Source organism: Polistes canadensis, unplaced genomic scaffold (genome assembly GCF_001313835.1).
Source record: "Polistes canadensis isolate GaletaPanama2010 unplaced genomic scaffold, ASM131383v1 scaffold_7, whole genome shotgun sequence".
NCBI classification, from domain to species: Eukaryota; Metazoa; Arthropoda; class Insecta; order Hymenoptera; family Vespidae; genus Polistes; species Polistes canadensis.
Genome location: NW_014569554.1, coordinates 947,602 through 963,431, shown reverse-complemented (window position 1 = coordinate 963,431; position 15,830 = coordinate 947,602). Strand labels below are relative to the sequence as shown.

At 30.2% G+C, this 15,830-nt stretch overlaps 3 protein-coding genes across 8 annotated transcripts in view; all 3 read left to right on the top strand.

The window, feature by feature from the left end:
* Positions 1-168: 168 nt before the first annotated feature.
* On the top strand, positions 169-6,454 carry LOC106790571 (diphthine methyltransferase). 3 transcript variants are annotated; one of them, XM_014755576.1, is made up of 5 exons: positions 169-346; positions 2,933-3,560; positions 3,627-3,762; positions 3,832-4,136; positions 6,222-6,454. In XM_014755576.1, exons 2-5 carry the CDS (start codon positions 2,957-2,959, stop codon positions 6,290-6,292), a joined length of 1,116 nt encoding a protein of 371 aa, XP_014611062.1. In that variant the 5' UTR covers positions 169-346; positions 2,933-2,956; the 3' UTR covers positions 6,293-6,454. The 3 variants fall into 3 exon arrangements, with proteins under 3 accessions (XP_014611062.1, XP_014611052.1, XP_014611072.1); XM_014755566.1 differs by lacking the exon at positions 6,222-6,454 and adding an exon at positions 5,345-5,705 and having other exon boundaries at positions 3,832-4,097; XM_014755586.1 differs by lacking the exon at positions 6,222-6,454 and having other exon boundaries at positions 3,832-4,222.
* Positions 644-940, top strand: LOC106789908 (cyclin-dependent kinase 2-associated protein 1-like). Its single transcript, XM_014754459.1, has one exon. It carries the CDS (start codon positions 644-646, stop codon positions 938-940), a length of 297 nt encoding a protein of 98 aa, XP_014609945.1.
* The window catches only part of LOC106790550, a 27,875-nt gene continuing 18,359 nt past the window's right edge, over positions 6,315-15,830 (top strand). For 2 of the 4 annotated variants that reach the window (XM_014755554.1, XM_014755534.1), the window contains exon 1: positions 6,610-6,933. The gene's annotated coding sequence lies outside the window, so the exon portion shown is untranslated. Of the gene's footprint in view, positions 6,455-6,609; positions 6,934-15,830 lie in introns of those variants that run through there. The other 2 variants (XM_014755539.1, XM_014755546.1) reach the window with 2 other exon arrangements.

Below are 15,830 nucleotides of genomic sequence, written 5' to 3'. Positions count from 1 at the left end.
ACAACGCGGGTACAACTATAAATTGTATTACATACGTACACGTTGTTTTAATGAAAATACAGTAACCAGTATATTTTTATTGTTTATAACTAAAATTTTGGAAAATCAAACGAAATATTAAAGAAAGCAGATTTTCTTTTCTATTTATATTTAGAAAGGTTAGGTAAGTAAATATATACATATGTATACATAAATGGTGCAGAAAAGCAAAAGACGATTGCAGCGCACCGTCTTGCGCCTGCAAGTTGCGGCGTGCCAATAAAAAGTTGAGTGATTGATTGTTTTTCGCTTATGTACTTATTATATAGTTATATATAGGCAGTGTAATTAAGGTTTATCATTTAAGGTATGTAAATACAATTAAATTTTTCTATATTTTCTGTGATTATATTAAAAATGTATTCGAGGTTATGTTAGATCTATATGTAGTACTCTTATCTTTTCCTTTTTCTCTCTTATGATTTATAAATAAATAGAAAAAGTGTATATTGTTTGAAATTTTATAATAATTTATCTGCTATATGAAATTTGTTTAATTAAGGTTAGCTAATGATATTTTTGTTTCAAATTTGTTGAAATTAATGAATTATTTATTAAGGTAAACGATAAGGAAAATAATAGAAGACAATTCAGGATTAAGAAGATGGAAGAGGAACGTGGAAATGTAGAAATTTCTGCTATAGTAACAGAACCGTTGATAAACGTTCCAAATCCCAGAGCTTTGCAACAAAATACAGTAGTATCTAGTACTGCTACTTGCATTCCTGGTCAATCCAGATACATACAATTACTTAAGGTCATAGAAGAACTAGGTCGAGAAATTAGACCTTGCTATGCAGGGAGTCGCACTTCAGCGGAAAGAGTCAAACGTGGCTTAATACATGCACGCACTCTAGTTAAAGAATGCTTAGGTGAAACTGAAAAAAGTGCTCGTCAATAATAATGTATAGATTACTAAGTGAGAAAATTGAAAAAGAAGTAGTAGGTCTTTTGTATTATTGTCTTATTATTCGATTATATATTAAAATGAAAAAGAAATTGTTAACGTATCAAACTATAGAAAAAGTCATAATTATAGAATCTATATCTATTTTTATGAAGGAAAGATACAGACCTAATAATATATTATTCTTTAGGACTATATCATCTACCTCAAATATCGACCAACCTAAATCATAGTACAAGTTAGGAACATAATATTATATGAGAAATCTCATTTCATGCGTGCGCTTTTATATCTTTTTAAATTATTTATTCTTTTAAACAATAGTTCATATGCGAAGAAATGCTTATATATGCAGAGAACGTTGGTATATTATATTTAAGTAGAATAATTATACCAAAGAGATTAATATGATTTTTATTTTTGTTAAAGACTGAATGAAAACTTAAACTTGCCTGGTTTATGTTTTTATCGTACTTTAAAATTAAGATATTAGTTTCCTCTTTTTAGTTTCTTTTTCGTTGTTTAACTTAACTTATTGATTTTCATTTTATAGATTACAAAAATGTAAATTCTATGATTTTAATGGAGGAAATATAATATAATAAATTATAACAACACTGCCAAAAAAAAAATAAGAACAGCAGAAGTAGTTTACATGCGAGTTAAGCATAATTCTAAAGATTTTTAGTATAAATCAATATATAGTTTTAATGGTAAAGACCAACACCATATCTTTCAATGTCTTTCTCGACTCCTATAAACTGATAGTTTAACTAAATAAAGTTATTATGTCATAGAAGCATTTTATCTTCTGCGCTATAAATATAATAGAAAGATAAAATGATTAAATTTGAGAATAATAAACTGCTGCCATAATAAGAAAGAGATAAGGAACACCAGTTTTGCAGAATATTTTACTTCAAATGCGAATAAATATATTACATCGTTTTACAGACAGACTTATCTATCTTTTGCGAACTAATCATAAAATACTCATAGTACAATATTCCTTATTAATAAATACAGATTATACAATAGCCAGAATTTCTGATAAATAGATGGCCTTACTCTAAGATATGCTGGTAGTACAAATATTTATTTCCTGATTTTGTAAGAATAATATTGTAAGCAAATGAAACTATATACTGTATGACTCGAGTGGTATAAGATAATTGATATATACTTTATGATTTATAAAAATGATCAGTATGAAAGATTTTAAATATATATATATACATATATGTATGTGTGTGGATGATGTTAATAAGTTCCTAACTATTTTAATAATTTATCAATTCAGTATAATGAGTAATACATTTATTAGTAGTCAAATTTTATCTCCAATTGCTTATATCCAACAAACATATAAATGCTCTCTCCCCAAAAAAAAAATATATATATATATATATATATATTTAACTGCTATAGAAAAATGTTATATTACTGTGATCTGAATATAGAATATCTATATCCAAAGGAATATGAGTATACCTAGATCAAGTACTTACAAGTGTACTTTTTTATTCTCTCGATAGGTTTATTATTTCTAAGAAATAACAATAGAAAAAAAAGAATAATTCCAGATACTTATTAATTATATATATATATATGTTTTGAATTTTTATGTAATAGCGTGCATTTATATATAATACCGTATCTGTATTATTTTATACCAATGTTAATTCATGATATTAACATTAATCATATGTTATAATATATGAAACAAATAAAAGCTTTTGTATTAGAGTAATAAATTTTTTATCTATATCAATTACAGTATTGCAATCCTTAAAATCTAATTCTATTGAAAATATAAAATAAATTTCATTTATTATGTACATTTTTTCTGTTCCAAGTTATGTAATACTTTTTTTATTATCTATACCAATTGTAAAACATTGTAATTCTCAAAATTTAATTTTATTGAAAATATTATTGAAAATATAAATTAAGCCTAATTTATTATGAACATTTTTTCTGTTCCAGATTGTGTACCTGCTTGTTTTAAACATGTTTCGAACTTTGACTACTTTCGATACACAGCTTTACGCAGATTCCGTAGAATGGTGTCCCATAGAACCATTCAAAGACTTCTTCGTATGTGGGACGTATCAACTGATAGAAAATACAGAAAGTGTTGCAAAAAATGAATTGAAACCAAGTAGACGTTTAGGCAGAATATATTTATTCCAAGTTGTTAATGGTGGTAATATAAAGTTATTGCAACAATTAGAAACAGAAGGTGTACTAGATATGAAATGGGCACATGGAATGTGTAATCAAAAAATATTGTTAGGTGTAGTTAATTCGTTAGGGTATTTACAAATTTATCAATTACTAAGTGGGAACAATGAAATGTTAAAATTAATGACAGAATTGAAAGTAAACGATCAGAAGGAAGAAATTCTAGCTTTGTCTCTCGACTGGTCGATAGGAAAATATTCTAGCAAAGATAATTCCATAGCTAAGATAATAGTTAGTGATTCTACTGGTGGCACATCTTTATTCGAATTATATAATGACCAAATAAAAAATTTAACATCGTGGTCATCTCATGAATATGAAGCATGGATAGCTGCTTTTGATTATTGGAATGTAAACATAATATACACCGGTACGAATTACATATTCAAAATTTAACATTAATATTCTAATATTTGACAAATAATAATTATTTAAGGTGGTGATGATTGTAAATTTCAACGGTTTGATATAAGAACAGGAAATAAGCCTACTATGACTAATAGGATTCATACTGCTGGTGTTACTAGTATTCATAGCAATGTTGATGAAGAACATATATTAGCATCGGGAAGGTATTTAAAAAAAAAAAAAGAGAACCTTATAAAATAAGATATTCTATAAAGATAAATAATGATTTTTAGTTATGACGAAATATTACGTTTATGGGATACGAGAAATTTCAAGAGACCGATTTCAGAAACTGATTTGCATGGTGGTATTTGGCGTTTGAAATGGGATCCTTTCGCGCGTCGATTTTTATTGGCTGCTTGTATGTATGGTGGATTTAAAGTAATCGATTGTCAGAATACGGAGACGCCTTCGATCGTTGACGAATATAATAATCACGAAAGTTTATCTTATGGATGCGATTGGTCATTTCTCTCTCGACAATGTATTTCTGAACGAGGTATATTCCAAAATAACGAGAAAAACTTAAGATTAGTGAGTACGTGTACATTTTACGATCATAATTTAAAACTTTCTGTAGTACGTTTGACTGACGAATAATCAAAAAATAATAAATTATCTAGATACAATTAAACTCGTTTTTTTATCGTTGCTATAAACAAATGCATATATGCATTCTTGAAAATATAAATTTTTAATATTTTCTCCTTAACATTAGTTTTGAAACAATCTGTTGGTCGTGCTAACGTATCTATTTAAATTTTACATATAATCGACGATAATGTTAATATTTATTAAATAACCCCATTTTATAAAAAATTTTCATTAAATATTCCATAAATCAAATCAAATGTAATAAATATATGACATAAATTCTTAATACAAAAAGATAAACGAAACATTGATGTATCCTTACGCGAATTCTTCACCGTAGGAACGCAGGCAAAAAACCTTAACTGCAGAAAAAAATAAATAAGTGCTCTTAATTGCACACTATTTGTTCAATCAAAATCCATGGTTGCTCACTTTATTAATTAATTATTTAATTAGTTATGAATAATTGAAAATAAATGCCGAAGAGGCCCCCACTTAATTGTGGCTGAAGAGGGCAACTACATAGACTATTGAGTTATTTTCAAGGGTTCAACAGCAAGTTCAAACCTATCGAAAATAGTTCTTTAGTCATATTTTATATTTTATTATATTACTTTTTTGTTCGTCATTAATTTGTAGTTGTAATTGGAGATGATGGGCTATTCCATCTCCATGGGACACCAAATTCGTGTCTATATCGTCCAAAAGATGCATATGTGTTAGTTAGAGTAAAAAATATTAAAATTTTCGTAATAATAAATTTTTAAGCTTAAATAACGTTCGGTAAATATTACAATAATTTCTTTTTTCTTGTTTTGTCTTTAAAATTTGTCATTTTTATCGTATTTTATTAAATTTGCAATTTTTCTTTTCTATATAATGCAGCTTAAAAGTATTTCATAATAATAAATAGATAATATTTTTTGTGTTAACTCAATATTTGTACTTTTCCTATTTCTTTATTTTTATATTTTTTATGTAAATGTAAAATCACTAGTTTAAATTTAATTTCATTACAACGGTAAATAGAGATCTGATAATAACAAATAAAAAATTCAGTTGGAAAGTGCATCTTTGCGAACCGGACGATTTGTATGTTAGGCTATTGTATCACTTGATTGTATGATTAATATAGTTTTATTTTTGTTACAGGTGATCATTGTTGGATTTATCATCTACTCGTTTTGATTTTTTTCTACTTTTTAAAATATATATGTATAAAAAACGCATTTCTGAAGGCACACACGTATTTAGACACTAAAAATTAAATATAATTATTTTAAATTTTCTTACGATATAACTAAAAGAATATTGTTATTGATAGTATTGTACCGTCATCGCGTTAAGTACATACTATCGTCCAATGGTGGTCCCAGTGGTAACAAAAATGATGCTGGGTAGATAAAAAAGGGGACTTGTGAGTTTCTAGATACTTCACTACAAAAAAGTTGGCATAGAACCGCAACAGCAGAAAAAAATGAAAAAATGAAAATATGTACCTATTGTTTATACATTATAAACGATTAACTTATTTCTTTTCACTATCTTATAAGTTGTTACTTTGGAAATCAACTTTAAATATATCCCCTGCAGGTATACCAACTTTACTTTCATTTTTTTCCAAGTGTGCTTGCGCCTTTAATTTGTGGTTGCGCATGTGTATAGCATATCTCCCACTCATGACGTCGCCATTTCATAACTATTCAAAGTGTAATAATTATTTTCGACTAATTAACGATAAATAAAAAATTTTGGATAAAATGAATCTAAGCAAATAAGAGCACTTATTAATTTTTTTCTGCTGTTGCAAACTTCGTTGCTTTGCTTAAAAATAGGAAAGAAAATTTTTGTATTTTCAATTATTAATAACTAATTAAACAATTAATTAATAAAGTGAGCAGCTATGGATTTTGATTGAACAAATAGTGTGCAATTAAGAGCACTTATTTATTTTTTTCTGCAGTTAAGGTTTTTTGCCTGCGTTCCTACGGTGAAAAATTGGAGTGTAAACCGCTACATTACCAATTAGTTTACGAAGAAACTGTAAGATGTCAGGGCGTCGGAAGCGCGATCCGCATTTCGCCGCGGCTAGTTCGATAAAAATCAGTCGTTGACTAGAAGGGGCTGTTTTGATGTCGGGTGTCGTTTGTTTCGGTTTAATTCCTGTTTAAAGGAAATTAGTGTGTGATCTACGGGGTGTGAATCATTGATCTATAGATCACGGTGAACAAACATCGACGAGGTTTATTTGGTGACCGACTTGTAAGTAATACTATTATTGTATTTTCAAGTAAGAGAGAAAGAGTATTGCGTGAATGTGTGTGTGTGTTGTGTGTGAGTGAGAGAGAGAGAGAGAGAGAGAGAGAGAGAGAGAATGAGTGAGTTAGTGTGTGAAGGGTGGGGAGAAACGAGTGAGCAGGGCGGTCGTTCGTCGTTGTTCGTTCGTTCGTTCGTTCGGTAGGATCGTTCGTGCCTTCATTCAGACGTCAGTCCTTTTTCGCGAACGCGTTTCGAAGGATCTATCTTGTGCGTTTGATAATTTCAACAATTTTTTTTCTAACTTTCAATTCACGTTAATCGGAAAAAAACGTTTGGCGGTTATTTCAGAAGAAAAGTTGCGTATACCTTACAACTAGAAAAAAAGGAAAGAAAGGGTTTGTTCTGCAAGACAACAGACAGGAGCAGAAAGAGAGACAGATACGAGCAATACAGAAGACAGGACCAAAAACGCTGAAATCAAGGTTAGGGATGTTTTTCCTTTTCATTTTTCTATGGTTTTTTCTTTTTTTCTTGTCATTTGAAAGAGAATAGAAATGGTGAAAGAGAAAGAGATGTTATTTGTTTCTAGTTATATATATATATTTTCTAAATGAATTATTATGAAATGTCGATGGTAGTAATATATATATTTTACTTATTTTAATATTTCTCAAATAATTTTCGACAAATTTTCAATCTCTCAAACTTGCGTATAATTCGTTAGAAAAGTATTTCGTAGGGTTAAATACACTTTAGAATAATCGATTCAGTTTACTTTTTTTTCTAATGTTTTTCTTATAATTATTTAAGTTTTCAATTAATAGTTAATAAATCATTAGAATAAATTTTCTTTATGCGATTAAATACTAAATACCTAATACTATTTTTAATACTTATATATTATTGTATTTTTAATAATATATTTAACAATATATTTAACTATATATATATATAGCTTAGTAACAATATTTCTGACATTTTTCAAACAGTTAAATAGATTTTCAATCAGTCGTGTGTCTTCATCGTTAGATGAGTTCCTCATACGGTTAAATACGCGAAATGAGATTCCTGAACGATTTAGAACTCGTCGTCAGTTCTCTCCTTCTCTTTTTTCCCTCATTCTGATAGTTATTCTATATTAGAAAGAGATAAGAAAAAAAGTTAAAAAAAAAAAGATAGAAAAAAATTAGCTGGATATAACTCAAAGGAAGAAAAATAACTAAAACGTTTAACATTATTCTCCTAAAAGCTTTATTATCATTTTTCAAAGGCGAAATTATACTATTTTTTTGTCTCTATTATTTTTCTTTATCTATTTGTTTTTCTAACGAACATGTATTTTTATTTTTTTATTTTTTTTTTTGGTCAAATTTCCTTCGGTATAGCGTAAACTAATCCACTTTATTTATGTTCGTCAAGGTTATTATGTTCGTGTTAATAAAAAAAAAAAAAAAAATGCGACGAGTTACACACACTGCACATTCAATAGAAAAATAATTTATTTTCTTCTTTAACTCGATGAAATCACAGCGACAACGCGTTATGTGTTGTTAGAGATCAGTTTCAAACGTGTATTTCGATCCATTGTAAAATAGATGTAAGAGAAAAAGAGAGAGAGAGAGTTCGTCTAGTTAGTTTTATAAGTAATAATTTTAATTAACGCGAATGGTCGTACATTTTGAAAGTAACGTTACAACGACATTCTCGTTCGTGTAAGTTTCTCTTCTTTATTACTCTGTCCATTATTCGGTACACGAAGCTAAATGAAAAGATTAAATGCTTGATACTATCAAAAGGAACTGCAATAAAGCATGTACAGGCGTATTTATATCCCATGATATGTGTATAGTATAGTATAGTTTCTCGTTATGGTCAAATTTATTCGAATCTATAATTAATTACATTTATTTGAATATTTGTGTGTGTTTCTCGTGTATTTCTAAATATTATTTAATTAAATTTATTCTACTTTTAAAAAAAAATGATATTTATAAATTCACATGATTATTTTTGCATAATTTTAGCGAAGTTAAAGTTATTCGAACTGAAATTAATTAATTATTGGTTTATGTATCATAGTATAATTTAGTTTCACCGACATTTTCCTTGTTCCTGCCGAAGTTGCTGAAGCATTAATTTGAATTTTTTTTTTTTTTTTATTTATACCGAAATATAATTAAGATAATTTTTATTCATTGTTATTATTATTATATCAATATTGTTATTTATTTTAACGATCAACATTGAGAAAACGATCTTTTAGAAATTCATCCTTATTATTTTTATTATAACAAAGTCATTATTTCTTGATTAAGTTACTCATTTAAGTGAGTAGACTTAAGACTTAATATTCTCCCGTCGATTCCATGTATTGTTAGACTCTGAGAGTGCTCGTTGGCCAGCATATTAATTACTTCGTGGCTTTTGATCGTTAGTTCTAACGGTTCTGATCTCCTATTTTTTTTTTCTTTCTTTCTAATCATTCAGTTTAATCAAGAGAAAAAAAGCGAACTAACTGTTGATTTATTATTTTCTGTGCAAAACGACAATAATAATAATGAAAATATTAAAACAAAATATATGAAGGAAAAATGTTTTTCGAATATTCCCGCCATTTTTTCTCAAACCATCGATCCAAAATATAATTTCTTATAAACATTTCATCGGCGTATAAATCGATGACGATATCTAATAATGTCATCGTTAACTCGTAGGTTGGAAGAAAAAAAAGGAAAAGAACAAAAAAAAATGTAACGTGACCATCATAGCGATTAGATTTTATTGTTTGCGCGGGAATTATGAAAAGGTTAGAAAGAGAAATGTTAGTTAGTTATTACCTACCCTAGTTATAAGGTATTATTGTCGTATCAAAAAAATTAAATAGAAAATACGTTCGCTTAAAAAAAATTTGGAAAAAAAATTAATTATATTTAAAAAGTATTGAAAAACTTTTGGCTCGCACATAGGGATTTTTTTCTTCCTAGTATACATTAGATATTATTTTTAAAAAGGGGATTGATAGAGAATACAAAATTAAAGAAATGAAAAAATTGAAAGGAAGAAAGAGGGGAAGGATCATCGAATATTTGGAAAGTTAGTATGCCGTCTAGGATAAGCACGGAGCATCGTGAATGTGCGTGCAATAGAGCTTAATCGATCTGCGGCTGTGCCAACGTTACTACGTGAAAACGGGATATTGGTGCGCGAGATGTACTCTCTTGCAACGACAGGGAATTAAAACACCACCTCTACTAACACCACTACCACCATTGCAACCACCGCTGCCACCTAAGGTTAACCGACTTTCTAACTTTTCCAACTAAACTCTGAACTTTTTGTTCGTGCGTATATGTTTCATAATAATGTAATTAATTTTATTAACAAAACTTTATATAATGAATACGCGCAAAAGTTATTTTGCATATTATTTTTCTTTTTTTTTTTTTCTTTTTTTTTTTTTTTTTTTTTTTGAGAATATTTAAGTTACTGCATATGAAATTAGAATTAGAGGGACAAAAAGAAAAATGTAGACACTTTTAAGTGAACGAAGGGAGCGAGAAAAACGAACCCTAACGATACGTTTTATTCCGTCATTGCGAGTTTACGCTCGTTACTTACATATTTCATTCATTGCTATTTTATACTCTACCTTGTCCAATTCCCCTCCCCCCCAGTCATCCCTTTTTCTCTTGTATTTCCCCCCTTTGCCTAGGTCTCAACAACTTGTTACTCCGTACGTTTGTAGAACTCCCATCGAAACAATGGAGGTTTCACCGGGTAACACGAGATTCCACCTCGGCTTCTCTCATGAAATGCACTGCAGGCATTCAGTGCGTATGAAATCCGGGATGACTCGCCATGCGTGTCATCTCCAAAGTAGTTGTGTAGTATTAGTGGTTGGTTGTTATTATGGTGGTAGTTGTAGTATTAGTAGCGATACTAGTAATAGTAGAAGTGATAGTATAGAAAAATAAAAAAAGTAATCGTTCAAACAAACAACTAACTAATTTCTGAATTTTTTCATTTTGCCAGTAGTTGCGTCAGAATTTTCTTTTGTGCAAAATTGTATACCAAAATAATACCCGACACATTTTGACGTTACTTGTAGCGTATATATTCTGTCAACGACCCGGTTATTTATATATTGTTGTTAATCTTACGAAGTTCTAGATACTCGAGAAAATCCGACTACCGAAATCGACCGAACGAACGAACGAACGAACAGATTAGAAAGAAAGAGAAAAAGGTAGATTCACGTTCTCTTGGTAGTGGCCAGTAAAACGATGCTAAAGCCTCTCAATTAGCGTTTCCTGTTTGTAGTACGTTGTGCTCGTGACACTTAACTAACGAGCACGTCGTAGAAAAGCGACGATGCATTTAATATCCCAGAGACTTGAGCTTGCGCGTTCGTCCACTAAAAGTAATCAGTAGTAATAATAATAATAATAATAATAATAATAATAATAATAATAACAATAACAATAATACTTATAAAGAGAGAAAACCTTCTTGCAATTTCAGAAAGGATTATCAATGTTAAAATCGAAATAATCCGATATTTTATTCTGGAGTAATATAATAAACGTTTAAAGTGTTACTTCATTTCCTTTTAATTTATTTTTTTCTTTCATTTGTATTAGAAGAGTTAGATGTGTTTTGTATCATCCTGATGTATGTGAATGTGTATATGTGTGTGTGTGTGTATGTATATATCGATTGAGTTTAAAGAAACAGAGCGAGGCTTGTTTGCGTTCCAGTAACCAAAATGAATGATTCATGATGATTGGTAAGAGATAGAAGGCATATCGAATTATGTTTATTCCATTACGTTTCTTTACGTCGTATTGATTGACGATGTTATCGATGTTATTATAAGAGTACTTGGGTTTCAAACAAATGTTATATATACATATATAAATTTATATGCACGCGTAAAAGAAATTTTGTGCAAGTTCATAAAATATAGCAAGAACGATAAGATGGCGTCATAGTTGGCATAAGAGCATCCTGTTTTACATCCTTTCACGCGTAATCCTTTTTTACATTCTTGGTTAGTTCGTTGCTTTCTCTTTCTTTCCATCTCACTGAGTTCTTTCCTTTCATCTCTCTTTCTCTTTCTCTCTTTCTCTCTACCTTTTTATTTTATTTTTGTATTTTTGTTCTTTTTGTTCTCCTTTGTCGAGCAGACTTGCTGTTTGTCATCATGTCATGTAACACCACGTGTGTGGTAACTACGACACGTGTAACTCTTTCTCTCTCTCTCTCTCTCGTTTTCTTTTTCTCTTTTTCTTTTTCTTTCTTTTTTTTCTCTTTCTTACTTTCTGTATTTCTACACCGATACATCCGAGAAACATCAAATTACTCCCCTAGAGAGATCGCAATTATCTTACTGACCACTCTAACGTTCTCAATTGATGTTTCATGCACGATCGATCTTCTTCATCTTCCTCAACCTGACCAACCGCATTACTTAATTTCTTTATATCTTCTACTTATATTAATTGAAATCGATCGTTCGATCGGAAACATAAAATAAAGTTGAAAACTTTAATGAATACATTTAAATAATTTATACTATTACGATTGATCGTTTCTCGCCATCGAATTTAATTCGCAATCTTTATTTATTTTTTTATCATTTCGAACGATAAACAGGTTATACATTTTGTTCGTTTACCTCTTTGAAAAAAAAAAGAAAAGAAAAGAAAAAAAAACAAAATTAATTCATTTCACTCAATTAATTTCATTTCATTGAGTTTGTCACAATTTTATATATATATATATATATATATCTCATCCTCTTTTAAAAGATAGAAAAAAAAGTTCAGTTGAAATAGATTAAAAATTCAATCACGTAAGCTTTGAAATTTATTCTAGAATTGCAATGGCGGTTTTCGTCTGGTAGACGGCTTTTCGCGGTTAGTATTCGTTTTCTGGGCCTTGCACGTTCAATACTCTCTCGTTTTATTTGCTCTCCTCCCATCTACTGCTCCTATACCTCTACCTCCATCACTACCACCTCCTCCTCCTCCTCCTCCTCCTCCTCCTCCTCCTCATCCTCCTCCTCCTGCTGCTGTTTCTATCTGCGTTCGTTGCGAAATGCAGCTCCTATCGATTCTCGTTTTATTTTCCTTTATCCCTTTCGCTTCGAGAGTCACTAGTACATACCTAACCTATACTGACTCATAGTTAGTTAGTCAAATGTTTTTATATTTATTTTATATTTCTAAAGGAATTTTTTGTTAGTTTGTCTTATTTCTTTTTTTTCTTTTCTCTCTCTTTTTTTTTTTTTTTAATAAAATTAATATTTTATGCAGCCGTTAAATTGATTGACATTTTTATCATACAAAAAGTCGAACAAATGTTCGTTTTAATTTTACGATAACTATTAGAATATTTAAGGATTGGAAGGATCCGTTCTCCTCCCTGTCAGATTTATTCGACTTAAGCCGATTTTATTTGCCGAAGGATTTCGCGAAACTTTCAATGATTACCTCGGTAATTCACGAAACTATCGAAACAATAATCAGGATTAGAATACAAATTCAAATCTTGAATTATCGTATTTGTTAACGATTCCTTTCCCCCCTCCCCCATGCAATGACCAATGAGGACGACTTTCCTAGCATTTCTTTTTGTAATTTGTGGATCCTTCTCGATAAAAATTTGTGCTTTTACAATCGAATTACTTCAATTTCATTTATCTTTGAAATAGAAAGAGAGATAGATAGATAAATAAACTAATTAATAAAGCAATTATACAGTAAGGTTTTTTAGAATAGCAAATGAACGCTCATTTGTTTTTGGAAAAATCAAAGAAAATGGAAGAGTGCAGCCATTGCTGCAATATGGCTGACGAACGTAATACTCTTCGACTTTTAAAGAACATTATCTGTTCTCTTGTATGTGTGTGTGTGTGTGTATGCGATGAGTACGGATAATTCAGACCTCTTTCAATTCGAAACGCACATCGACTGCGTCGAGCCAAGACTTGGAGCAATATTTGCTGTATATATACACAGTGTACAGTTTTTAAAAGTAGTACAGTCAATACGTTCCAATACTCATGTTTTCACATTTATGGGGGAAAAAGTTAACAATATATAGGAAATGTCTTCTACAACATGGCTCATTCGTTTATTATATTGTGAGAAATCACGAAGTATGTATAATAATACAAAATTAGGCAAATGTCTCTAATTGTGTTGGGGTTGTAGTTGACGGTTTATATCAATTGAAACCATGTTGCAGGAGGATGGTTGTACTTGTAATTGTCTACTTTTCTGTTAGAATACCGCGTGTACGTTCTTTCGAACATAGAAGATAAATGAGCATGACTATCGAGAACCGTAAAAATTGTATTCGGAATTAATTGCATAATGACTCGTTCGAACCGGAATGTCGATGAAACTAAAGAAATTGTCATGCAACTATGCGGGTTTTATCGTTAAATATAAATCGTCTCGAAGATTACACTCGTAAACGTTTTAAAAATCTCTATTATTTATTTTATAATAAATTCAATATGGCGTCGCGACAATCCTATTAATCGTTGTTCTCATTTAATAGCAACTTAGTATTTTACTCTCTCTTTTCATTCAAATAATTATTATTTTGTATTTATATTTCACTCGTATAAAATCAATTATATTATCCTTACAAAAATATGTGTGGAAAATTCGAGGAGTGGGTTTTAAAAATTAGCAAAAAATGATTCGAGCCAAGGACGCCATTTTGTATTTCTTGTCTGAGAAATATACAAGGCTGAGAGACTACCGATCCACGCGATGTTTAACGCGAGTACTGGTCGAAGATACGATCTTGAGAGACCAGGTTGAGCCTATGTGGTACTGTGTTGTGCAGGTGTCTGTGCATCGTCACAGACAGTATAATGGGTTTGTAACGACATAACGGAATACTATATTCGAAGAACGTGTTGTGGTAGCAAAAAAGAGAAAGAGAAAGAGAGAAAAATGTTGTGGAATTACGAGCATAACGACTCGCCATGCACTTTGAATGCACAGACTGAATTCAAGTATCGTCTCCTAGTGTTGCCGGATCCTGTTCGTTAGTCAAAATTAATAAAACATCGGGGTATTCTCTATTTATATTTCGTCCATTTTTTACATTATTTTTTTCTCTCTTTTTTTTTTTTCTTTTTTTTTCTTCTTCTTTTTTTTTAAACAATGGTTCAATATTTTATTCATCAAAATCCAAATATAACAGTGAACGAAGTATTAAAAAGATGTATAAAAAACAAGGAAAATTCAAATATAACAGTAAAAAGACAAAAAATAGCTCCGAAAAGAAGTATAAAGTTAGGAAGACACTTGAAAGTATAATATATAATAAAACTTTTCGAATTTATTTTCTCAAATACGTAACCCTATCCAAAAGTCATATAAATCAAAGAATATCCTCCAGGCAAATATCAAATTCTCGTCAAAGGAAGATCCGAGGTATTATTTCAGGACAGGAAGAGCTTCCTTTTGTTTCTCCTTCTTTTTCTTTTTTTTTTTTCCTTTCCTTTCCTTTTTGTTCTTTCCCCCGTTTTTTTTTTTCTGCTAACAGCAGAGAGATCCTTTCGTAAGTGAATTGCAGAGGGGAGAGGATCGATACGGCGGAATAAAGTTCGGTGTCCCTCGCACTCAGACACGTACTAGTACTTATTGTACTTCAAAAAAAGAAAAAAAATATAGAGAAAAAAAAAGGAAGAGAGAGAGAGAGAGAGAATGATGAAGGGTGAATGGTGGAGAGGGGAGGGCTAGGGGGGAGAAAAAAAATTACGTGAGAATTAGAGTGAAACTTTGTAAGTTTTAGAAGAACATAGCGGAGAAAGAGTAAGCTAGCTAGCTAGCTAGCTAGGCTGGCTTACGTACCGATGACGCACAACTAAACTTACGACGAAAATTATGCATGCGAAAGAGGGGAGTAACGATAAACTTCGTTGAACGAAGAGTCATTATCCTTTTTATGGAACATCTTTTATATCCCGGAGAGTGGCCTTCTACCATAATCGAGAGCTGTGATTTATTTCCTTCCCCCTGCTCCTCCACCTTCCTCTTATTCCACCGACCGAACATGAATTTATTTCTCAGAGAAAAAAGATAGAGAGAGAGAGAGAGAGAGAGATTTGCTTCAGGAAGAATATTTAAAGAAAATTATTCGGGATTAAAATTAATATACGAAAAAGATTTTAATAATAGTTCGTTATATGATAGAAGAAAAGAAAAGAAAAGAAAAGAAGAAAAATAGGAGTTTATAGATGGGGGAGGGGGTGATGAGAGAGTTTGAAGAAAAGAAAAATAATATTAAAACTTTGTAGACTTGTAATTAGACTCGTAGTCTTGCAACTTAATTTGGTAGTTTTGCGATCTGA